Below are 24,464 nucleotides of genomic sequence, written 5' to 3' on the forward strand. Positions count from 1 at the left end.
CCCCCGCTTTCCTCCTCCCCCTGAGCGCGGACCTTGGCGGGAGCACCAGCGGAGAAGGACCCGCCGCCGAGTAAGCGTGCCTCGTCTGACACCTCTTGCTTTTTTCAGGGTTTTTGGATGGTGCTAGCTTTCTGGTGTCTGCAGCTCTTGGGGGTGGGATTCATCACCAAGCACTGCCCTTACCACCGTCCGAGCTTCACCCCTGCCGAAGAGGTTCCGGGCACCGCGCCGAGGCACCCTGGGTGCCGGCGTGCGTACGTGGCAGCGACTCCTACCCTGCAGAAGGACCTCTGAGTTGCGCCAGTGGAAAGAGCAACTTGGGAGCCTGGTCGTGGAACGTGAAGTGAGGTGTTCTGACCCTGAAAAGGCAGAAACCTTAGCTGCATGCTTGTTTAGTGGTCTTTGGGGGAGATCACGACTTGCGGCAGCCCAGGCTGCGAGGGTGATGCAGAGTCCGCTTGCTCTTGGTTCCCAGTTTGAGCAGGATTAGGATTACGAGGGACAGGGACAGCATTTCAGAGACTTGAACTGCCTCGTCTCGGGCACCGTGTGGCCGCCACGTAAGGAAAAGGTACTTTTCCCTTCCTGCTCTGTGACAGATCCCCCGAGAACAAACATGTCCGAAAGGTGATTCTGACAAAGTGCAATGTAAATCAGAGCGGTAACGGAAGCGCAGATTAAAGCAGACTTTCTGATCCGATTACGGTATCCCATGACAGCCTCCAAGTTTCCAGAAATCGGTCAAAAAGCGTGGGTCTGAGGCACAAGTACCAGTGCCGAGTTTCCTGGACGGTGCTCGCTCTGTGCCCGAGCGAGGTGGTTCCCCTCCTAGCCTGCTCCAGGCTGGTTCCTGGTGTCAGCTTTCCGATTTTCCAGCTTCGCGGGCGCTGCCGCCCTGTGCCGAGAGCGCGGCTGGCTCACCGGGAGGGAAGGGATGCCCCGAGCCGCCGGTGCTGCGAGTGCACGAAGCCCAGCAGGCTGGAGACGCGCGTTACATCGCTTGCGACGGCGGTCCCGGTCAGAAGCCTGAACGAGACGCAAAACCAACAAGAAAACTACTCTTGCAGTGCGTGCGTGAGCTGAGATAGGGTGGCTGGAGTCCTGCAAGCGGGATCCGGTTCTCTTTACGCAGCTAACCGCAGCAGCGCGGCGTCGGCTTCGTGATTCCCCTGCCGACGGCCGCGTGGGTTGAGGCAGCCCCGTGGCCCTGCCGGGCCGGGGGACGCGGTGCCCTCCTTCCGAGAGCGGCCGGTGGTGAGGCCGGAGCAGCTCGGCACCCCGCGATGGAGGGCAGGATGGTCTCGGATAATTACCATGGCGATGACCACTTCGAAAACGCCTTCAGATGCACGGAATAGCTGCTCTTCCCGGGGGCGGCGGCAGGAACGAGAGCGCTCAGCCCAGCGCCGGGCTCGGTCCGTACGCGGGGGCTGCAGCAGCTTCGCTGTGCAGCCGATCTGTCGGGGCACGCTCCCGAGCTGGAAACCCTCCTCGCGGGGAGGGATGCGACGAGGAGCGGTATTACTGCGAAACCCGCGGGCTTTAAAGCCGGCGAGGATTATTTCTCATCACCTCAGCTGAACTCTTGAGCAACGCCAGCGAAGTATTTCACCTGCCGGTTAACGCAGCATCGCTGCGTGTCTGAAATAAAGCCATTTTTCTCCGGGAGCCCATGAGCTGTGTGTTTTATCGCGGCTGATGGCATGCAGTACTGTCTGCAAGGCCGGGTCCTGGGAGCGAACGTGCTCAATCGGAGGATGAGCGTGGCCAAAGATTGGGCCCCAGAGCTGGGCGTCGTGAGCACTTGGGAACCGCACTGCTTTCCCATTTGAAGTCAGGCATTTCTCACCTCCAGAACTGTATTGAAGTAACTGCCCTTGCTCAGCGCCATCGTACGGCCTCCGCCGATGAGCTGGCTGGGAGTTGAACCTTCTTTTCCGTATCCTCTTTCCAAAACGGCGTCGTTCCCGTGCCCCTGACATCTGATCTGCCCTCGGGTTAAGCTCCCCCCCAGACGCTCCCTTCACCATCCCCTTTCTGCCAGCCTCGCTGCCCCTCTCGAGCGGCTGCAAATTCCGCTGCCATCCAGCGCCTTGGGTCCCGGTGCTGCGGCTGCGCCCTGCGCGTCACCCGCGCGCCCCGCGTGTCACCCGCGCGCCCCGGGGAAGCGCTCGTAAGGAGCGAGGCTCCCGCGGCAGGAAAGGTGCTCGGCTGCTTTGCTGTAGGGGTACGGGTCTTTTATTCAGGTTATATTAGGAAATTCTACTTCACCGAAAGGGTTGTCCAGCACTGGCACAGGCTGCCCAGGGAAGGGGTTGAGTCCCCATCCCTGGGGGTATTTAAAAGCCGCTTGGACGAGGTGCTTAGGGCCGTGGTGCAGTGGTGGGCTTGGCAGTGTCAGGCTTACGGTTGGACTCGAAGATCTTAAAGGTCTTTTCCAACCTATGCGATTCTGTGATTCTGGGTCCTGCGGCCCTCGGGGAGGCTTCAGGCAGCGACAGGGCGGCCTCCCTGAGGCGGGGGAAAGGGCTGGAAAAGGAGGCGTTAGTGCTGAGAAAACCCCGCAGAGGCTCTGCATTCTTCTCTGCTTTTGGGCTTTTCAGATTCTTTTCCTTATTCCACTTCACCCTCCTTTGAGTGAATGACTTTTTTCACCAGAGTTGTGATTTATTTTTCCCCCCCCTTCGGATACCTCGAAGGCACGTTTCCAAAACATGCCCCTCCAGAAGCCTCCGGGGCTGGAATCCCCCCAAAGCCCTTTTGCTTTGCGAGTCCGGGCGCAGGCTCCCTGCCCGCCCCGTCGGTCCCTTGGCACGGCACCGAGGACGGCAGTAATCCGGTGGTGCCCTCCCCATTTCTGCAGTGAGAGCGGAGGTACAAACGCCCTGCCGACGAGCGTTTCACGGAGGACTTTTTTTTTTTTTTTTGAATGGCAAGGAGAAACGGGCTTCTGGCCCGTTGGTGGTGGAATTGGTCCTTCCCAGCCTAAGGATGAAGTACCCGAAGCAGCAGAAGCGGCGGAGGGGAGGCACGCCGGGGAGAAACAGCAGCCTGGGTTTCACAAGGGACTTTATACCTTGAGAGGAGCCGGGGGGACTCTGGAAGCGGCCGCGCGGCCGGCGACAGCCGTGTCAGCTGCCTGTGCCGCAAGCCTTGCTCTCTCCCCCTGTTTGCATTCCCGGCCCTCGCAGAAACACGTGTGAACCTCCGGCCCCGGGCAGATCGGTCTTATCCAGGAACGGCTTTGCAGGAGTGTTTACTTTCATTCCTGGGAGGCCGATCGAGCTGTTCCAGCAGGGAACGCGGCGTGGCCCAAGGTGGACCGTGCCAAGCTCCCTCAGCGTTGTCCAAGGGCACCGGGGCTCCTTCGAAGCCACCTTCCTCCCGGTCCCCGTGCCGAGCCCTCACGAAAGCAGGCTGCAAAGCGCGCGTCCGCGGGGCTCGCGGGGATGGACGCGCACGTCGTGACCCAGCTGGAAGGCGCCGATTTCTCCCGACCTTCGCGAGGGATTCGGGAATATCTCCCCTGAAAAGGGCGGGTTGCAAGCCGTCTTGATGCACGAATGTTATCTGAGGTTTCAGTCACTTAGGAATCTGTGACCAGATAAGATACCAGGGGTTTATTGTATCTTCTGGCAATTATTAAGAAAATCAAATCGGTTAATATCTAACCTTGAACCCAGACTGTAACGTTTGGCCTTAGCCTTTATTCTGAGTCGCTCGTACGTTCTGGAGTGGCACAGTTGAGGGGTGCTAGGAACGATGGAAGACACGAACAGGAATTTAATCTGAGACTAAAATATGCAGCCTTCATTATGCAGCTAGATCATCTGAGAAACATTTTCGAAACAAGATCTGTATGAGGTGTGACTCAGCTGCTAGATGTTGTGGGGTTTTTTTCCTGGTGCAAGAAAGGGAAGGAGGAGGAGCCCCTTTTGGCAGAAGTTTCCCCAGCTGTGGAGGCATTTTGTGTGAATATTTAGTGCACAGAGACGGGAAGGGAAGGGAAGGGAAGGGAAGGGGGGGAGGCTTCCACAAGTGTGGGCTTTTGTTTGCACTGTCAAAACCAGTAATGCATTTTCTGTGCGCACACACAGAGGCACATATATATATATGTGTGTGTGTGTGCGTGTGCGTCTGTCTCTCTCCCTTCGGAAAGGGGAACAGATGACTCACGCAACTGGAAGTGGGACGCGGAACTTTGCCCTTGCTGGAGAGGAAAGATGAAATTAGGGGTAAAGGTGTTTGCTGGGTGATTGGGATGCAGGGTTTGGCTCGCTCCCTCCAGTAAATGAACTCGAGCATCGCCAGGGCGTCAAACCGGCTGCTTCCACCAGGCTGGCCGATGCCGCGTGCGGACCTGAGCGACTTCCAGGTTTTTAGGCTCCCAAGCCCTGCAGGGGCTCTCGACAACTGTCCTGTTGCAAGGCAGGAAGGGGTTTAAGCAGTATGTTAATGAGATGTTAATCTCGTGCTCAGAAAAGCACGCGACGGGTATTTAACTCGCCGGGAATTCTTGTCGGTGCCTAAACTTGGGCACGATCCTCCTGGGGAAGGGAGGTGCCCCTGAGAGGGGCTGCTGGCTGGGGTGCCGTCCTGCGCCCCGCGCCGGGGGGCACCGGCCCCCCGGGAACGTCCGCCTGCGCCGGCACCCTCGCCTTCCCCAGCACTACAGCCATCCCGAGCAGAACCCAGAACCGACGGCAGGTTAGGGAGACGGGGGAAAAGCGGGCTGAAGCTGGGAAACGGGCCCCGGTAGAGCGTCCCCTGTGCCCCCCAGCAGCGCCTTGCGGAGGCCCCGCTGTAGATTCTGCTCTGTTTAAAAGTGGCTTTTTTTCCCGGATGAACTTTACCGAGCACACGGGCAGCCTCCTCAGCACCGTACGGCTCGGGCTGACATTTACCGCCTTGGCACATCTCTTTTCGTGTCCCGTGCAGGATGTCAAATATTTTAGGCTAAGAGAAGGGGAAAAGAGGAAAAATACTTACACAGTAAATTCAACAAAGGCGACCCCCCCTTCCCCTTATTAGGACTTCAAAAGTTGCTGCCTCTGGCTCGAGCGCGCTCGAATACGTACAAAGGGTAACGCTAAAAATAGGTACTGTACAAATGATCGGGTCATAGCCTGCTAGAGGGAGACATTTTTATTTAATTACTAACCCGGCAGCGCGTTGCTGGGGGGGAATACATAAACACGGCGGTTCAAAGCCCGGCTGTAAAGTTTGTGCTCCTTCGCTGAGTCACTGTGGCTGAATTCCCTTTTGTGTGGGGGATTTAGGGGAGGAATGCGGGAAGGCTGGCCCGGGCTGCCACCCTCCTGAGTCACAGCTCCCACTCATCCTCCGGCCTCCGCGGGCTTAGGGCCGTAAGCCGCTAATTGGCCTCATCGTCTTAGGGGCTGCGCGGCACCTATAGCCTGGCCAAAGCGGGAGGAACGGAGGGACGCGCTGCTGGAAGCGCGCGAGCAGCACGCGTCTCCTTTCGCCGCCGCTTTGTGCGCCGCGACCCGTCCCGCGTCAGTGCGGGAGGGATGCTAACCCGCCCTTCGGGTGTCACGGCGGCGACGCTGCAGCGCAAACGCCGGGCTGCGAGCCGCTGCTCGGAGGAGCAGAGTTGTGACTCAGAGCGGTGCTTACGAGCAGAGATGTCGCGCCGCCAGGATGTTAGCGTCCCCCGTTTGTTGCTCGGGTGCGATAACCCTTAAAGGAGCCGAGCTAAAAGAAAAAAAAAAAAACCAAAACAGAGAACGGGAGGATTTTTCAGGCCGGGAAGCTGCCGGTCGCGCAGAGACGCAGGCGTGCAGCGGCCCCGTTCAGCCGCGCAGATGCGCACGGTGACACGCCGGGCCGTTCGGGTCGCGAGGCGGGTGACGCAGTTATCCTCGGAGCTGCTGCCATGCCTTTTCCGCGTGCTCGAGCGTTGGCTGGACCGTGCCCCTTGTCGAGCCAGGGCCGGTAGGTTGGAGGGAAAAGGCAGGCGTGTGGGGAAGGGTGCACAAGGGCTCCTGCAGCGTGCTCGCCCGGTGACGGTGCACGCGTGTCTGGTTAGCTCCGTCTGAATTATTCGACTTTACACGTTCGCCTTCCCCACGACAGCAGGAGAGCTCCTGTGCGGCTCTGTTGGGTTTGGTTACAGCCGTGCTCCTGCAACAATTTACTTCGGCGTCGATCGCGACGTGGATAACTGGCGATCGGATAAAGCGCGAAGCCGTGCTGCTTGCGTCCCACCGCCCCGTGCCGCAGCCCCCGACCCAGCTGCGTCCTCGGAGTGACTCTCAGGTTCCCTTTGTGCGGCGAGCGGGGCCACAATAAAGGGCCTGTTCCCGACCCCTCCGCCCCCCCGTGCCACCGCAACGCGCCCGGGTCCGATATCTGCACGGCTCGGCCGGATCCCGGTGCTAATCAATGGGTTTCGTAGGGAGCTTAACGCGCCGTGGCCGCGTGCTGAGCACCCTTCCGGGGGCCCGCCGCGGCTTTCCTCCCTCCCCCTTACAAACGGCTTTGTGCATTTAGGGTTGGGGTTTTTTTAAATAAAGTCTAACACATTTAATCATCTTTTCATAAGCTGTCAGCGTGCCGCACGCGAAAGCAGAGCACCGCGCTCTGCCCCATCTCCGAGCAAAGCTAACGTGCCTGACGAAATCCTGGTCTGGTGCACGCGAGAGCTTGGACGCTGTAAACTTCTCCCAAAGTCTGGAGCGATACCAAAAATCCGTTTTTAAAAGTCACGGATTTTTGATTTAAGCTGAAACAGCTCCTATTTTGCACAAAATCCTTCTTCCAGTGTTTTGTAATCCAGCTCCGCACCAGCACGGCTGGAGAACCCTCCAAATACACCAGCAGCGCAACAAAGCTGTGCCTAGGGAAACGTAGGAGTTGCAACGTAGGCAAGATCCCGTCCCTCACCCTGCGTGCGCCTCGGGTGCGCACCAGCCGGTTCGCCGACGCAGCGGGGAGAAGAGGGCTGGGGGCAGAGCTGGGCTGGGCGCACCCAAATTCGGGGGCCAGCACGCTGGAGAAGTGGGAGCCGTTCCGTTGCATCCCTCTGGGGTGGAAAGTGGGGGACGATGAGTGAGCCTGACGTTGCCGGAGGAGCGCGGGTGATGGAAAAGGGCTTTTAGCCGGGGGAGAGGGAACGGAGCAGCTGCCCGCGCGTGGGTTTTGGGGGGTGACGGAGGGGAGCCGGCCGGGGAGACCCCTCCTCCCCTCCCGTTCGCGCAGGACAGATGATGCTGGGGGCCCTTCTTGCTGAAGTTGCCTCCCACGAAGTTGTTCTGTGGGCTAAGCATCCTGGACAAGGACTTTCCTTTCTTACTGTAATTTTGGAGACTTTTCCGTTTTCTTCTCCTCTTCCTCGCCGTGCGCCTAGCTGAGTCCTGGAGGAGCAGCCTGAGGCTGCCTTGCCGTCACCCCTGGCAGTACTTAGAGGCCATCGCTTTGCCCGACCCACACGTTGCAGAGCTTTCCGTCCCGCAGGCCTGCCGATGCTCGCCGGGCTATTTCTGTTGGGAAGGCGAACGTTCGCGTCTCGCCGTCCAGAAGCAGCGAGGGGCTGGGGGCTGGAAGCGGATCGGAAGGGGTCCCTAGGTTTGCCGGGAAGGATGCCCGTGTCCGCCTGGTCCTTTCGCGGGGACACCCTCCCGAGGAACCGGGGACGTCTCGCGAGTTTAATGCTGGAGGTTAATAATAATCGCACCAGGCAGCACATCATTGCCCCCGTATCTGGTTGAGAGATTTACAACTGAAACTCGTGGCGGAGGAAGAAATTGCCTCAATCACTTGGAGTAATGGCACATGGAGAGGCACTTGGGCGTGACTGCTATTTAACACAAGAGCCCAGCTTGGCTTCATTTAACGTGCCGGTTCCTTTCTAATAAACACGTTACACTACAAGGTGGGGATTAAGATCAGAAAAGTAAATAAATTGGAAACTGATGGGGAGAGATGGGAGGGAAATGGAAGGTACTGGGGGGAGCGACGGGTGATTAACTCCCATGCCGGGGCACGGGGAAACGACCCCGAAGGCCACGGCGGTGGCTTCCCGAGCTTCGTTTCGGCACCTCCGTGGGCCCCTCCTGGGGGCTGCAGGCGGGGCCGCGATGCCCCCCACGCACCGCGCGGGGGAAAGGGAGTTGATGCTTGAGGTCACGGGCGAGAGTTTTTGGCTTTTTCCCGTTTTATGCCCGTGCGATCGCTCTGCCTGCTTGCCAGCGCGGGATCGCCCAGCTCCGTGCGCGCACGGGTGTGGGGGGCACCGTAAGAGTTTGGGAGGAAACAGGGCTCGGGTAGGGGCAGAGCCAGCGCGGGCTGGGCAGAGGGGTCGGGGGGAAGAGCTCCGCGGTGCCTCGGGGGGGCCTGGGGTTCCCTCGGCGCGGCCCGCTCAGAAACAGAGGTGGGCGAGGGAAGAAATCCCCGCGAGAAGGGGGATCCCTTCGGTTTTGGCTCGTGGAAAGACGCTCTGGGCAGAGCTGTCTAACCGGCTCTTCCGTCTCGCTTCGCCTCTAAAAGCCAAGCGACCTTCGGGTTCAAACCCCGCGCTGTCCAGGGAGGTCTCCGAAGACACCGGCGCGCTCTGCCCGTAACGCCAATGCGGCGGCACGCTGTGACACCAGGGAGGGATCGGGGCGCGCGGGGCTGCCCCGCTCGGGTCGACGGGCCGGTCGGTACCTTTGGGGAAAGGCAGCGGCGGGAAGTCGGTCTCTTAAACAACTCGGTAGCTTTTACTATATGTATTAGAGGAGCAAGAAAAAGTGCAACGCACCAGTTGACGGGCAGGACTGGGGGGTTAATTTTCAGGATGCTGCCTGGGAATTTAGCCGTGGGATTTCCATTATTGCTAATGGGACTCACGCAGCTTAATTTCATGCGAGCTACACTAAAAACGTACCCCTAACCGCCTGCAAAATTTCAGTCCTGAAATCAAGCCTTTTGCAAGTTAGAGGAGGGTAAACAAACACCTGAAACCACACCGTCTCGCTGCCTCCCCCCCTTCAGTCGTTCGGATTTAAAAGTCGGGGAGGGGGAGGAACTGGAGCGGTTTTAGGCAATTAAAAAACCCCATACTGCCGGCACGCTGGCTGCCCGCGCTCCGCGTTCTCGCGCTCTGCCAATTAAAACGGCAGAGTTATAACCCCCGAAAAAATAGGGGTAGCTGATGCCTTACCCTTAAGTATACTACCGCGAGCGCTGCGTTATCAAACGCGTCTAATAACCCGAGCAGCGCCGCCTTTCATTGTGAGGCCTCTGTTATTAGGCTGTTCTCGTTAAATGACTGCTATCATCTGGTCCCAAAGTACATTAAATCCCATTATAATTATAAACACACTTCCCCATAACGTTCTCCTTAGATTACATTTGCGCTGCTTTACCCCAAGGGTATCTTTGTACTAATACCGTCCGTATTTGTTGTTTTAGCTGACGACGCCGGGCCCTGCGCTGGCTGCGGTGTGCCGCGGGCAGTGCCGGGGAGGGACAGGCCTGGGCTGCCCTGCCGTCCCCTGAAGGCGACGCGGGCCTTTAGGCGCGGGCACGGCTGGGGTGCCGGAGAACGGGGGCGACCCGCCCGCGGGATGCTCTGCCTGGGGAGCAGCTCCCTCGGCGTGGGGCGCTTGGCGGCCCCCGCTCTCCCGCTGCCTTGTTTTGTCGTCGTCGGTGGTCCGGGCTGCCGGCGTTGCCCCTTCCCCTTGTCTTTTGCTCCCTTCCCCTTGTCTTTTGCTCCCTTTCCGAGGCCGGTCTTTGCCGGCGGACCTCCGTCGCCCACCCGTGGGTGCGGGCACCCACCGCGTCCCCGTACACGAGCGGTGCCGATGTGGGGCGGGCGTTTTCGGGGGGCCGCGTCCCAGCCAAAACGGCTCCCGGCCAAAACCCCTGGCCCGACGCGAAACTCGGCGCCCCGGCCCGTGGTTACCGTCTCCCCCTCCGAAGCGTGGGCACCCGCCTCCCCTGGGGCCGGAGCCCGGCGGCCGGGCCGGTAGAGCGCGGAGCTGCGGGCGGGAGGTCCCGCGGGTCCCGTCCCCCCCGCCGCGGTCCGCGGGCGAGGGGCGGCGGGGCGGGGCGCGCATCCCGGCGGGGCCCGGGGGCAGCCGCGCCGCCCGCTCCCGCGCCGCGCCTCGCCTCGCCTCGCCGCGCCTCCATGTTTGTGGGCGGCAGCGCTGGCCAGCCGCCGCCCGGCCGGGCTCGGCTCGGCTCGGCTCGGCTCGGCTGGGTCGGGCCGGGCCGGGCCGGGCCGGGCTCGGCCCGGCTGGGCCCGCTCGCCGCCCCGCAAGGTGCCGCGGCGGGGCCGGGGCTGCGCGGGGCGGGGCCGGGCGGGGGCGCCCGCACTCAAGATGGAGCGGGCGGCGGCGGCGGCGGGGCCGGGGGGGTGGGGGGGTGGGGGAGGCCTGACGTGGGCGCGGGGCGGCCCGTGGGCCGGCGCCGCGGTGATTTGCTGCGCGGCGCGGCGAGCGGCGGCGGCGGCGATGAGAGCGGGCAGTGCGAACTGCCGGAGCAGCCGCCGGCCGCCGTGAGTGCGGGCGGGGGGCGGGCGGCGGGACGGCCCGGGCCCCCGGCCCCCTCCCTCCCTCCCTCCCTGCCTGCCTGCCTGCCTGCCGCGGGCGCGGGGCTCCGCCGGCCGCCGTGCACCTGATGGGGCTCCGCTCTGCCCGGCCGAGCCCCGCGGGCGGGGCGGGACGGGCCGGGCCGGGCCGCGCCGGGCCGGAGCCGAGCGGGCGCGGCGGCGGGGGATGCGCTGCGCCGCGCCGCGCCGCGGCCCCTTCCCCGGGCGGCAGCGGCGGGGACGCGGCTCCGCCGAGCCCGGCGCAGAAACTTTTCGGCGAGTCGCCGCCGGGCTGCGGGCTAACCTTCCTCCTCTCCCCCGCTCCCCTCCGCTCCTCTCCGCTCCTCTCCGCTCCGCTCCTCTCCTCTCCCCCCCCCCCCCCCCATCTCCTTTCTCTCCCCCCCCCGCTCCGCTCCTCTCCTCTCCGCTCCGCTCCGCTCCGCTCCTCTCTCCCCTCCGCCTTTTGTTTTCGCAGATAGTCGGCACACAAAGCTAGTCCCAGATTTGAGCGACGGCGAGGCACCCTGATGAGTGAGCCTCGGGAGCGCAATGGATTTGACTAAGATGGGCATGATCCAGCTGCAGAACCCCTGCCACCCCACCGGGCTGCTGCACAAAGCCAACCAGATGCGCCTGGCGGGGACGCTGTGCGACGTGGTCATCATGGTGGACAGCCAGGAGTTCCACGCGCACCGGACGGTGCTGGCCTGCACCAGCAAGATGTTCGAGATCCTCTTCCACCGCAACAGCCAGCATTACACCCTGGACTTCCTCTCGCCAAAGACGTTCCAGCAGATCCTGGAGTACGCGTACACCGCCACCCTGCAGGCCAAGGTCGAAGACTTGGACGACCTGCTCTACGCCGCCGAGATCCTGGAAATCGAGTACCTGGAGGAGCAGTGCCTGAAGATCCTGGAGACCATCCAGGCCTCCGAGGACAACGACGCCGAGGTCGCCATGGCCGACGGAGGCGCCGCTGCCGCCGCCGAGGAAGAGGAGGAGAGGAAGTCGAGGTACATCAAGGGCCTCTTCATCTCCAAGCCCGCCGGCGAGGAGAGCGGCTACGCCGGCGCGGCCGGCCAGAGCCTGCCGGCGGCCGTGGCGGAGCAGAGCCCCTCCGCCTCCGCTTCCTTCGGCCCCCTCTCCGCCATGAGCCCCACCAAGGCGGCGGTGGACAGCTTGATGACCATCGGGCAGTCGCTGCTGCAGGGCGCCCTGCCGCCCGGTGCCCCCGAGGACTCACGCCCTGCCACCGCCGCCCGCCGCCCCCCCGGCCTGGCCGAGGTCAAAACCGAAGCGATGCAGGTGGACGACGCCTCCAGCCGCGACAGCCCCCGGACGGCCGAGCCCGGCGCCTCCGGCGGGGAGAAGCCCGATGAGAAGGGCAAGGAAGGGCCCGGCACCCCGACCCGCGGCAGCGTCATCACCAGCGCCCGCGAACTGCACTACGCCCGCGAGGAGGGCGCCGAGCCACCGCCCGAGCCCGGCCAAGGGCTGCCGCTGGGCCCGGAGCCATCCGCCGCTGCTGCCCAGGGCGAGAAGCCCCTGGGCATCTACTCCCTGCTGCCGAACCACAAGACTGAGCCGGTGCTCGGCATGCCGCCCTCGGTGGCATCCGCCCTGCACGTGCAGCCGGCCCTGGCCGTCTCCATGGACTTCAGCGCCTACGGGGGGCTGCTGCCCCAGGGCTTCATCCAGCGGGAGCTGTTCAGCAAGCTGGGGGAGCTGGCGGCCGGCATGAAGACGGAGAGCAGAGCCCTGGGCGAGCAGTGCAGCGTGTGCGGGGCAGAGCTGCCGGACAACGAGACCCTCGAGCAGCACAGGTGAGTGCCGAAGCCGCGCCGCCGCCTTCTGTGCTGGGTGGGTGGGATCTCGCCGGAGGATTTCGGTTTCTGGCCGGGTGTCGCGCGTGCCGGTGCAAAGTTCCCGCCGTGTACCCCAAAACCGGGCCGCAGAGCGGCGCGCTCGGAGGGACAGCTGTTGCAACTCTTCCAGGTCTGGCAGCCATGCCAGAAGGTTCCTTCCAGCAAGCGCCGGCTGGGGAGGGCAGCCCGAACGGGGCTCGGGCCGTAGGTGTTTCCTGCTAGCACAAACCCTGCCGTTTTCCTGGGCCAGCACGCGACACACGACTCACGGTTGCGACCCTTTGAGTTGGGGATCCGCGCATAAAGGGCTGCCGAGGGGTCAGGCAGCCCTCGCCCACCCTCTGCCGAGGGCTGAACCCTCCTGCACCAGCACCCCGGGCGCGTCCGTGCGGGGCGAGGGGGGAGAGACCTGCGGGATCCTCGCGCCTAGCCGCAGCGCTGACATTTGCATCGCTGCACGCAGCGCCTTGCCAGCCCGGTAGTTTTATGCTGCTCGGCTTCCTGGCTTATGAAATATTTGCACTTTGTACAAAGTAACGTGTAGGTCAGGCCGGGTAACGCGGGGGCAAGGGCAGAGGGCTCGTGCTGCCGCAGAGCCGCGGGTCCATCCCTGCGGGGATGGGTTCGGGCTGGAACCTCCAGCGGCTGCGATTCCGGGGCTCCCCTGCTCGGGGTGGGGGGGGGATCTTTGTGCTCACGCCGAGCCCCGCTCCTCGGGGAGCTGCTGCGGGGTGGGAGCGCAGCGGTGGTTATCGGCACGTGAGTTCGGTGCTCCCCTGTTTACCGCCTCCCGATCGTGGGAGCGGGGACCAGAGCTCGTTCCCCGATTTGGCCGGGGAACGGAGTCACGTTAACGACCGTGCCTAAATCGGCACTGCCAGTCAAACCCCTTGGCGCTGGGCGTGCTTCGGCAAGCGCCGTGCTGCGCTGGCCCCCGGCGCGGCTGCAGCCCCGCGGCAGGACAGCAGCGTCCTGCCTGGGGGAAGGCAGCACCAGCGCGGTGCCGGCGCTGCTCGCAGCCTCTCCGGGCTGCTCACCGTGTCAGATTTTTAATGAATCAACAGGTTAATTAGCCCTGATGCACGTAACGCGCTCCAGGGACGGCGGCCGTGCCAGCGCGCGCCTCTGGCGCGGGAGCCGGTGCTGCCGGCACGCTCGCTTGCCGCCCGCGAGCAGCGCGGGATGCGCCGGAGCCGGTGTCGGGCGCCGGAGCAGCAGCTCCCCGCACGTTCAGTCCCTGAACGTTTCCAGTGCGGGGTGGCAGCCGCCGCTCCGGGGTCCTCGGCCCCGCGCAGGTCTGCGAGCGCCGGCAGCATCGCCTCTCGGTCTGGCCGGCGACTCGCACAAGCCACCGCGCGGGCCCTGCCGAGAGCAGCCCTCGCCCCTCGGAGGGGTCCCCCAGCTCTTTGTGGGTGCACAGCTGCTTTCTGCTTTGTTCCTCTGCCTCGCAAGCGGGAGAGCTGGGGCTCGCGTTCGTTAGCGTGCCCGAAGCTGCCTCAGTGCGGCTCTTCCCCGGCCGTGCGGTGATGCAGACCGAACGTCACCGGAGGAGAGCTGCAGTGAAGGCTCAGAGAGAATTTTAACGTGTCTTTCCGCCACGGCCTCGACCGTCTCCCTTTCCCCCTCCGTGCTCGAGAGCAGCGACCGATGCGGCCGCAGGAGAGGGCAGCGCCGGGGCCGGCCGGCTGCTCCTGCCGCTGGCCGGGGACCTGCCCCAGGGCAGGGCTGGCTGCGAGCTCCGATCCTTCCCCGTGCGCCCGAGCAGTCGGGAGCCTGGCCGGTGCAGCAGCCCCTATTTCAGGTCGCCTTCCTGGGCTTGCCTCATTTTGCCAACCACGGCTGCGGTCGTAGCTTATTTCTTAACCGTGATCCTTATCGGGAGGCTGGGTACAGCTGTGCTCCCCGGTGGGCTCTGGGGTCTGCCCGAGGCACGGCGCTGGGCGCCGTCCCCTGCAAGCGAAGCCTCGAAGGCGCTTTCCGAAGCCAGCGCCAAACTCCGTGCGCCTGTTCTTGCTTTCAGACAGATTACCTGGCGCTGGCGAACTTTGCAGGGCGAGCCAAATCCTGTGAGCCATTTTTAAACTGATCTGTGAGACCGTCCATGTTGAAAGGCATTGGGCAACAGGCAAATGAACTTACCCCCTCCGCCCCCCCCCAAAGTCTCAATACAAGGCGGTTTGTGTGTAGACGAGGTCTCACGTGGCTTCTTTATGGTGTTTGCCTTCTAATACGTGGGGAAAATTACCATTTTGGGAGGATTTGTGGGATCCTATTGTATTTATGGAGCTGTTAAACAGCATCTATGCTAGACTGGGATCTGTAACTCCCTGCTGGAGCAGTTCTGGTGATGGTGGCTGCTGCACCGTGCCGGCCACGGGCTTCTCTCCGCCCCGGTGCCGGCCGGAGAGGTGGTCCGGGGGGATCTGCGCCCCGCGCCGAGGTCCCGGCAGCACCTCCCCGAGCGGGCTGCCGGCGGGGGCAGGATGTGCCGGGGGTGCCGCGGGGTTGCTCGTCGACTGGCGGCTTTCGCTGACCTCTTTCTGCTGTGCATTTGCTGCTGTGGTTTTGCTTTCCGACCCCGAAGCGAGCGCGGAGGTGCCCAGAGCAGAGTCGTTCCCAGCTGCGGTGAGCTGGGGGCCGGGGCAGCTGCCGGGGAGGGGCACCTCCGGCACGGGCAGCGCCGCGACACGCCGGGCTGCTCGGCTCGCCGGCTGAGCCGCGGCAGGTGACGGACAGAGCCCGAGCCCGTCCAGAGCTGCCGCCGCTCTTTCTGCGAGGAGCTTCGTGAGCCAACGCGTACCGTGCCTGTTTACACTGCACGAGCGAGTGCATACATATGGCGGGTATGTTTGTTTACGCACACACATGCCTATATAAGCATAAATATAAATGTTTGTAGTCTCGGAGCCTTCCCAGTGTTGTTCCTGTCTTCATTAGCATGGGAAACGCACGCAGGAAGAAGGAGCGCAGAGGGCCGGGCTGGCTCGCCGCCGGGCTTCGGCCAGCGCGCGGGGGGCCGCTTGCCCCAGGGGATGGCGGGTGCCCGAGGGACGGCCGTCTGCCCGGCTCCGCAGGGGAGCGTGGCCCCGCGGCCGCCCACGGCCTCGTGGCAGCGTCGTCTGGGCCCTGTCGTACCGCGGGCGAGCCGAGAGCGCCCAGCTGCCGCCTTTGGGCGGCCGAGTGGCTGCAAGCCTCGGCGCCGGCCCCCATCGGGGCTTTCGGGTCCCCGAACCCGCCGGCTGCTGCGCCATCCATTTTTTGTCGTCTTCACCGAGCTTATGATTTTGACTAATTGAGTGTATATTGAGTTGGCGGCTCTTTAATTTTTTTTATAAAAGATTTCCTTCTAGGTTCAGCAAAGTTCAAACTTAATCTAATGTTAGTATCGATCGTCGCTTCTAATTGCAGACGAAAAAAGCCGTAGTTCAGCGGCCCTTTTTGGGTTCGTTTGTACGAAGAAAAAGCTCCCGAGCTGCGACACGAGCGCCATGCTGAGCCCCGAGTAATTTGTCATCGGGAAGTTAAATACCTTAAAACTTTATAAAAGACATGGTTTCATTTTTTTTAATGCGACAGCACCAGGGAGGGCTGTGGGCGGGGACGCGATTCAAGAAAGTTCGTCAGTGGGTCGGCCGAGAATCCAAAACCCCGATGCCGCCTGGGAGTTCGCCCACCGTAGCGACGCCGCTCGCCGCCGGCGTTTGCCACGTGTGGCCGTGCGAGGCGGAGATGCTCGGCTGGAAAACGAAAGCGCTTTGTGGCGCTGGCGGCGGCAGGCCGGCGGAGGCTGGCGGCAGGGGACCACTCCCCGCAGAGCGGTTTTGGCTGGAAGGCGCCTGTCCTCGCCGCCGTACGGGGATGCGCCTTGGGGAAAGCCTCCCTTCGCGTTTTCACGCCTGGCTTTGGCGTTTTGAGGTTTCACGGCTGAGCGGTCGCCTGAAAGACCTGTGCTCCGGTGGAGTACGTTAAGGGTAGGAATAAGGAGGCTCGCTCTTCCACCTCGGCTGCTGACCGGCCGCAACAGCCCGAGCTGCAGAGTTGTGCCCTCTTTTCCCATTTCTGAAGCGCAGAGGAGCGGCAGATCTAACTGTCTGCTTCCGGTGGCGCCACCGGCGTGCGGGACCCGGCGTCGGCGCCGCCGCCAGCCCGGCGTGCCGGACCAGGCGTCGATGCTCCCCCGGTCCAAACCGCTCCTGCTCGGGGAAACCGCAGCTTCCCGTGGGGATCCGGGTCCGGTCCCGACGCCCGGCAGTCCCCGTGACGCGTAGCCTGTTGGTCTGCTGTCTGCGCCGAGCTGTAGCGTTAATGCCGTGGCACATTTTAAGTAGCTGCGTAGGGAAACGTTCCGGCGTTTGGCTCTTTCTTTGGAGCCTCACCTCCATTCGTCTCCGCCTGGGTTCGCTGAGCGTTGTGCGACTAATGCCATTAGGCACGTTGGCACTGCTCGACGTGTCACAGTGAGAAACAGATGCAGTATACCATTAAAGCAATAAACGTGATAAATCGGATCCCAAGTGCTTTGTGAGATGTTATTAGTGTTAATTTTGGTAGCCTGATACAGTAGTTGTTTTTTATTTTATTTTAAGCATTCGGCAATTTATGTGCCGCCGCAATCGAAACTTGAAAAAAAAAAAAAGGAGGACGACGAGAAAACAAGGGGGGAGGGAGGAAAAAAAAAAAAAAGCCGGCAGCCCCCCAAACTCTGCCCGTGATTACTTCCAGAGTCCGAAGACGACTTGGCAGCTCTGGTTTCTTGCTGATGGGCCTTATTAGCGGCACCTGGCATCATAAGGGGCTAATGGAAACCAGCGTTCCCGGCCGCCTGGCCGCTGCCGCGCGGCTCCGGCAGCGCGGGGCGGCCGGGCGAGGAAGCTCTTATTAGCTTTATGGGCAGGGGGACATGCCCCGCTCAGGAAATGAATGTTGCAGCTAAGGTCCGCGGCGCTGACCCCGAGCGTGTAACCTGTGAGCGCCGGCGGAGACCCCGCGCAGGATGCTTGGGATTTCGGGGCTCTCTGGTTCTTGTCATAGGCAGAGGGGGAATACGGCGTGGTATGTTGCAGCCTTGAACTTTTGATTTATTCAGTGGGGGACTTAACCGTTTCCATGCTCTCTCCTAGCGCGCAGGGGGAAGAGCCCCCGTCGGCTTCCGTGCTATTCCGTCGATTGTTCCGCGTCGTTTTAGTTGCGTGGCCGGCACGTTTTAAAGCAAAGCTCCGAGGTGCCCGTCGGAAAACACCAATTTCATTGATTTTTTCATTTCTTTCTCTTTCCCCTGGCCCAGCGATCGCTTTTGGGTCTTCCCGACCGACGGTGCGGCTGGCGGCGGAGGGGCTTCCGCGGGGCGGTGGGGACGCCGCGTGCCCTCTGACGGGGACGTCCCCCTCCCCAGCATTGCTCCTTTCCCGGGGACCGGGGCGGGTGGACCCGCGCCGCCTGATCCCCGGCTGCTGCGGGGCTGCGACCCTGATGCTTAAAACCTGCCTGAGGAAGGAGTGTTGGGATGGCTTTTTTCCCCGAAGCGTGCTCGCTCGACGGCGCTTGCAGCAGCGCGGTAAGCTTTGCGGGGCCTTTTCGCTTCTCGTTATAAGTCATATGGTGATGCTAGTTCAAACCGTATTTACCGGCTGGGCAGAGGGACCCTCGGCGAGCCCGTGCCGTTTCAGGGGTGACGCTACCGACTCTTCCTTTTTCCTCTTCCCCGTGGAAGTGGCGCAGGGCAGCCTGGGCAGCTCGTGGCGGAGCATCCCTGCAGCCTTCCCCGCTTCTACGCGACGTTGGCTCTTTAGTCACACCGGTGCGTAAATCTGTTTGCCTTGGATAGAGTAAAACGATCTGCGTTTTCCTTTTTGCTCGCAATTAGCAAGATTTTTCTTTTACTTCCCCCCCCCGCCCCCCTTGACAGCTTCAAGAGAGGCTTTAAATGAGTAATTACTAAATATTTCCCGGCAGCCAAACACGGGGCCATGGCATCTCCTGTTGCAAAAGTGAAAAATATTTCTGTTTGCAGTTAATTTTAGTGGCAGGCAGATCATGTTAACTGGGTGTAATTGCTTCCAGATATGGCAGAGGGTTTTGTGTGTTGGGATGAAGGGTCTGGTAAGTGCTCACTTCCTGTGTAAATTAGCCTATTCCATTCATTCCTCCTCGCCTGGCAGTCCTGGCTTGTGTCACTCTGCCTGCAAGGTTTGCTCCCCCCGGCCCGGCGTTCGGCAGCTCGGTGCTTTATGGCCGCTTTCGTCCTCCGCTGGGCATCGCTCCCTCCTTTGCCATCAGGGGCAGGCGCTGTCGGGATGCGCGGCCGTCCGCATCCCGCGCCGCCGCCGCGCGATGCGAGCCTGGCACCTGCGAGCGCCAGGCAAACGCCGCTGCGACGGCAGCGGCTCGGTCCGAGGGCTGCGCCTCGCCGGAGCTCAGCTTGTGCTCCAGCCCCGGTGCAGACCGGCGGTGGCAAAGCGGCCGTGCGACGGGTGCGAGGAGCGTGGCACGTAGGGGAATTAAGATGGAAGAGATTTGCGTAGCGTGAGCAACGGAGGAAGCTTTACGCATCCTTACGAATAAACGCAGAGAAGGCAGGCGAACCTGCGTGGGGTTACATTCCTCTCGATACGGGCTTACGAGCCTTCAGTGTCGTCGCGACATCTACTCTTACTCCCGGGCTCGAGCCCGGTTGCAAAGACCTGCTTTGGGGTGTCGGAAACGTTGCGCGTGTATTCGTTCTGGATGATCCTTAGCCAGGCTGAGGCGTGCCTGAAATGCTCGGTGTGGGTTTTGAACGCCGGTTTGCACCCGCAGCGTTTCGGGTAACGCCTGCAGCTGACGCGGGGAGCAGCAGATACCTTTGCGAGAGGATTAAGCGCTGCCGGACCACGTGCTTTTGCAAATGAAGGTGGAGTCCGCTTTTTGAGAAGACCATCCGCCGGCTGGGTCGTTTCGCAGCTGAAGGAGAGAGCATCGCCCTAAAATTTGGGTTGTAGGCGCGAGGCGCTGCGCTCTGGCCGAGGGCCAGGGCCGCCCGTATCATTTTCGCTGTAGCGTTCTTAACTGATTTTAAGTAGATTATGGTTGGATACGCGCCCCGCTGTGCTGGTTGAGTTTTCCATCGGCCTTCGTCGTCTCGTTGCTGGTTTATTGGCACGCTGTTTAGCAAACAAGTCGGCGATATGCAATTGAGAAAATACTTCTCCACGTAGGCACGAGCGCTGCAAGGCGTATCGAGCCTGGCTAGAGCCGCCCGCCATAAATCGGCGTTAAACACCCTGCTTTGTTACCGGTGTCAGCGCAGGAGATGGGCTGTTTATCTGCGTGTATCAGCCGGGCTGATAACCCCGTGCTCTGCTCAGCGCTGCACGAGGAGCGGCTGGCTTGCTGCACGCCGGCATCGCCCCCGCGCAAAGGCAGAGCGCCGGGGGAGCGCTGCTGGGTGCCGGCACGCGGGCGAGCGGAGGATGCCGGCGCGGGCCATGCCGTGGTACCCGCCTCGCGCGCCGCGGAGGGGACCCCCGCGCCCCCCTCTCGAAAAAAAATACGCCTCCGTCTGCCTGCGGAGGCGAGGGGGGGAGGACGCTTGTTTTCACCTTGGTGACCTATAAAGAAGGCAGACGTCGACCGAGCAGAAAAACAAAGAGAAACTAAAAAAACCCCAAACACCAGAGCGTTTCCATCGCCGGCGGGCTCGCGAGGCCGGAGGGAGCACGAATACCCCGTGGGAGGCGGGCGCGGGGCCCTGCTGGCAGCACCCTTGGGAGAGCGCTGGGCTCTTCTTTCCACGGGAAGCAACTTCCACGCGAAATATTTCCACGCAACGCCACGAGGGCCGAGTCGCTTTTCCTGCAGCGGAAAGGCGTCCGCCCGCCGAAACGCCCGCGCGCCTCCCGGCATGGTGGCCCTTGGCTGGCAGAGCCGGCCCCTGGCACGGCGGACGTCCCCGCGCCCGCAGCTTGGGCTCCGCGAAGGCTAGAAATGGGTTTTCCCGTCGGTGAGGACCCGTCTTGATCTTTAAGTAATTCCTACGGGCTTTTTTAAAGGCACGATGCAATTCGTACGTGTCTCTCTACATAAAAAACCACATTGCTACTGCCCGTCGTTCAGTTTTGTTTCAGATTTGCATTTGTGCTCAGGTACTACACCGATTACAGCCCCCGTGCTGTTTGCGGCTCCGTCACGACTGTTGAAAGTGCTTTTATCCTCTTGCCACCGAGTTTGGGAACGGTGCTGGGCTCCATGCGCTTTGCCCCTTGTCACCTTCCCTCGTTCTTTTCTCTGCGCATTATTTATAGTAAATCATATTAGAAAGGAGTGCTAAGGAGGAAGCGTGATTCATCCTCCTTGAAACCAGCGCTGACATAAATAAAGGCAAAGCGCTTACTACGTGATTTTTATTATGGTATTTAGGGACAGGTTGTACTAATCTTGGCGTGCACAGACGAAACCCGTGAAGGCTACGGCTCTGAGAAATTCGATTTAACCACAGCACAGACTGCACGTTAAAAAAAGTCCAACCAAAACCCAGCCGGTCTTCTTGGAAGCGCGCACGCGTGGCGGCACGAGGCTTTAGGGACGGCTCGTGGGTTTCCAGAGTTTACTGCCTGTCTTTGGCCGGTCCGTTGGCTTCCTGGGGGTTTCCTGGGACTTGCTCTGTCGCGGCAGCGGGGACGGCTGCGAGCCTGGGCACCCTAACTGCTTGGGCGTATCACGGGCCGGGAGAGAGATGCTCGAGCTGGTCCAGAAAAGGGCTTCCTGAGGGGGGCAAACCCGCGGGGAAGCAGCGAGGGGACGCGCAGAGGGGATGCTCGGCGCAGAGAGACCCAGCAAACCGCTCGCAAATCGCGTGAACTCAGGCTGGCGGCGGCGGGAGCTCGCTGCCAGCAGCGCGCGCCGGTGACGGATATCTTATCTCTGGCCGGGCACGGGCTGCGGTCGCAGCCTGCTGCGCAACACACACAAACTGCCTTTGCGTGGGAGAGATAAGGCGCAGGCATTGTGCAACGCCCACGCCTCGCCGCCTCCTCGCCGGCCCCCCTCTGCCCGCGCCAGCGCGGCACCGGCACGCCAGCCTGCTCGCAGCCCGCTGCGGTCGGCCGGAGGGCGCGGGCGGTGGCACCGCGGGCGTCGCCCCCGGCACCGGGGCAGGTCCCCTCTGCCGGCGGCACATGGCGAGCCTGGCGCGCGGTGGCGTGGGGTGGTCGGAGCGCGGCAGGGCGCCCGCCGGCTCGCACGCCGGGGCCCCTTTCTGCGAAACGGTGCGGCGCTCAGAACCGAAACCCCCTGTGCCTCCCTGCTGGGCGTTCTGCTATTTTTACCAGTAACGCGGTGATTTCCTCTTCTCTTTCCGCCTTCCTCCTGTTCGTAGAAAATATCCCAAGCGCCGCGAGCGGTCGGGAGGGAGGGCGCTTCTGCGAACGAGCGCGGTGGCCGGAGGCGCTTGTAGCGTGCAAAGCCTCTTTCGGGCAGCTCTGCCCGCGCTGCCCTCCCTGCGCTGCCCTCCCCTTCTGGGGGGCGGCAGGGGAGGCTCCAGCGGCTGCCCCGTCTCACCGGGAGCGCAGGCGGTGGATGCTTGGAGCCTGGCTCCTGCTTGCTTTGCACGCGGGTCGCCCCGCGCAGGAAGCAGCGGTGTGTGATGAAACCGGCAGAAACCCCGCTTCCCTCCAGCAGGAATGTTTTGGGGGAAAACTTTAACTTGGATGAAAACCTTTCCCATGGAAAAAAGTGAAAAGGAGCTGTTGTCTTTGCTTCCCGGGTGCCTGTCTCCTCTCGCTCTCAACAGCCGGGAAGGGATGGGGCAAACACCGTTCTGGCTGTGCCGCACCTTCCCCAGCCTTTCGGTTGGGTGTCACCTGGCTGAAGGGCAGCAGTCTGTTGGGGTTTTGGGGGGGGACGCACTGGGCTTTGCGTTTCGGGGGGCTGCGGGGAAGATCGTGTGTAGGGCAGGAGCTGTGGGAAACGGGTGCCACGGTGGGAACCGGGCCGGCGGCAGCTCCCAGCCCGCAGGGTGCTCAGTCAGCGGCACCCGAGCCCGGTGAGAGCGGGGCAGCCCCGGGGCTGCCCCCAGCCCTGCCCGCGGGAGCTGGGGAGGGGCACCGGGATCTCGGGATGCAGAGGCAGTCGCTCGTATTGATTTCTGGCTTATCTGACCCTTTAGCTGGAGGCAGCTCTTCCCTCAGCGTCTAACTAAATGCAACTTAAAGCAGCCCAGAAATGTATATCATCCTCCCCTTGCGTTAATTACGGCTGGCCGATGCATTATTTAGCGGGGTGGGAGCTGCTGCGGGTTGCCCCGGAGCGGGTGCCGAGACCAGCCGGCACGTGGGTGGGGGGCCGAGGGCTCTGGCGGGTCCCGTGCCACCGACGCGGGCGTTGCTCTGCACGAGGCGGGGGACGCCAGCCGGCAGTGCCGCTCCGGCACGTCAGGCGGTGCAAACCGAGCCGGGAGGACAGCTCACGTCGGCCCTCGCCAGTGGGAGAGGGACTCGTCCAGCTGTGCCTGTCCAGAAGAAGACGGGAAGAAGACGGCAAAAGAAGGGACCCTGGCGATGGGGGGCTGAGTGGGGGATCCCCCACGGCGGAGCAGAGACGGGCATCTCCCGAGGACGGCACTTGGGATGCCTTCCTCCTCCTTATCCCGTAGCGCAAGCGATGCACGGCGGGGTCCGCTCAGCCGGCTGCGCGCCGAAGGCTCGGCCGCTGCCGGCATGGACGGCTGCGCCGCATCCTCCTCCGGCTGGAGGTGGAAAGCAGCTCCCTAATTAGCACCTTTGTTGCTAAGTGAACGAAGCGGCCGTGCGCGGCGAGCTTCCCTCTAGCGATACGTGTGTCGGGGAGGGGGCCATCAAACGCTGCCGCGCACAGTGCCCTGTTGCGCAGCCGCAGGTACCCGTGCGCCGGAGCCCGTCTGTTTGCCGCCCTGCGTCTGGCGGGCATCGCAGGCCGAGGCCGGGAGGCAGACGGCGTTTGCTTTCCTCTCCTCCCCCCCCGGCTTTGTTTGCGTGGATGTTTGCTGCCACCCGCAAATACAGTTGGTGGGGGCTGATAAGGATCGCTGACCTAGAGCGAGCGATGGGCGCTTTCTTCCTGCTAAAATTAATAGAAACCCGCATTGCATTCTGTTTGTACGGCTGGGCTGGGGGTCTCCCGGGTTGGACGTGCCCGGCTGCCGCTCCTCAGCACGGCGGCTTCTCGCGTGGACGTGCCACGAGTGCCGTTTGCATCCCCGGCGCTCTCGTGGATGAGCGTTTCCAGTCCCTGGCGTCAAACACGCTCCGCAGGACCCAGTCTCTTTGGGCTTTGGTGCAGGGCAACGATTTTCCGCCCGACCGAAAAGACGGCGCGCGTGTGCGTGCGAGCGGGATTGCTTGCGCAGGGTCGTGCCGTGCCAGGGCTTGCTTCGCCGTGAGGCACCGTGGGAAGGGAGGCTCGCGGTGCTTCGCCAGCGCTCCTGCCTGCGCTGTGCACCGTCTCCTTTATCCTGCCGGTGTTTTGGGGGATTTCAGTCGTTCCTCGTTGGGTGTACCGCGTGGCAAAGGCATCGTTGTACAGGCTCTTTGTGCTGCGACGGCTCACGCAGAAACCACGTTTTCCGCATAAGCGAGCGGAGGGTGAGAGAAATGACAGCGGCGACGACGCGAGAGCCCAGGCAGAGGCGAGCAGACAAAGAGCAGCGGGATGCGGTGAGGCGTCCCCAGCTCAGGCGCAGCTCGGAGCCTGGCCCCGGTCCCCCGTGATGTCCCCGGTCCCCCATGGTGCTGTGGACCCCCCCAGTGCCCTGGTCCTGGGGGGCTCAACAGGGGACGGCTCGGCGGGCGGGCGCCGGCCGGGGCCGGCAGTGCCACCGGTGCCCGGGGACCACAGCCGGGCGGCAAGGGCGCCGGGTTTGCTCCGTCGGGGCATCGCGCCGGGCTGCAGCGGCGATGGCGGGGGCTGCTGCCGCGTCTTGCGTGTATTCAGACGCCTTCCCTCCTCTCTTCCAGCTAATTCACGGTTCGGGGCCAGGCGTGTATCAGGCATGGGGGTTTTTTCCTTCTTTACATATATTGGCTTAATCCTTGCGTCGGTCTGCAGCCCCTCGG

The 24,464-nt window shown here is 62.6% G+C and overlaps 1 protein-coding gene across 11 annotated transcripts in view; it reads left to right on the top strand.

Annotated features, from left to right (window-relative positions):
- The window catches only part of ZBTB16 (zinc finger and BTB domain containing 16), an 85,086-nt gene that overhangs the window by 10,577 nt on the left and 50,045 nt on the right, over positions 1–24,464 (top strand). For 6 of the 11 annotated variants that reach the window (XM_072884579.1, XM_072884587.1, XM_072884578.1 and 3 more), the window contains exon 3: positions 11,010–12,357. In XM_072884579.1, the coding sequence (XP_072740680.1) occupies positions 11,084–12,357 (1,274 nt within the window). In that variant the 5' untranslated portion in view covers positions 11,010–11,083. Of the gene's footprint in view, positions 1–5,689; positions 5,956–10,118; positions 10,266–10,370; positions 10,502–11,009; positions 12,358–24,464 lie in introns of those variants that run through there. The other 5 variants (XM_072884584.1, XM_072884583.1, XM_072884585.1 and 2 more) reach the window with 5 other exon arrangements.

The sequence above is a fragment of the Ciconia boyciana genome, chromosome 20 (genome assembly GCF_034638445.1).
Source record: "Ciconia boyciana chromosome 20, ASM3463844v1, whole genome shotgun sequence".
In the NCBI taxonomy this organism is placed as follows: Eukaryota; Metazoa; Chordata; class Aves; order Ciconiiformes; family Ciconiidae; genus Ciconia; species Ciconia boyciana.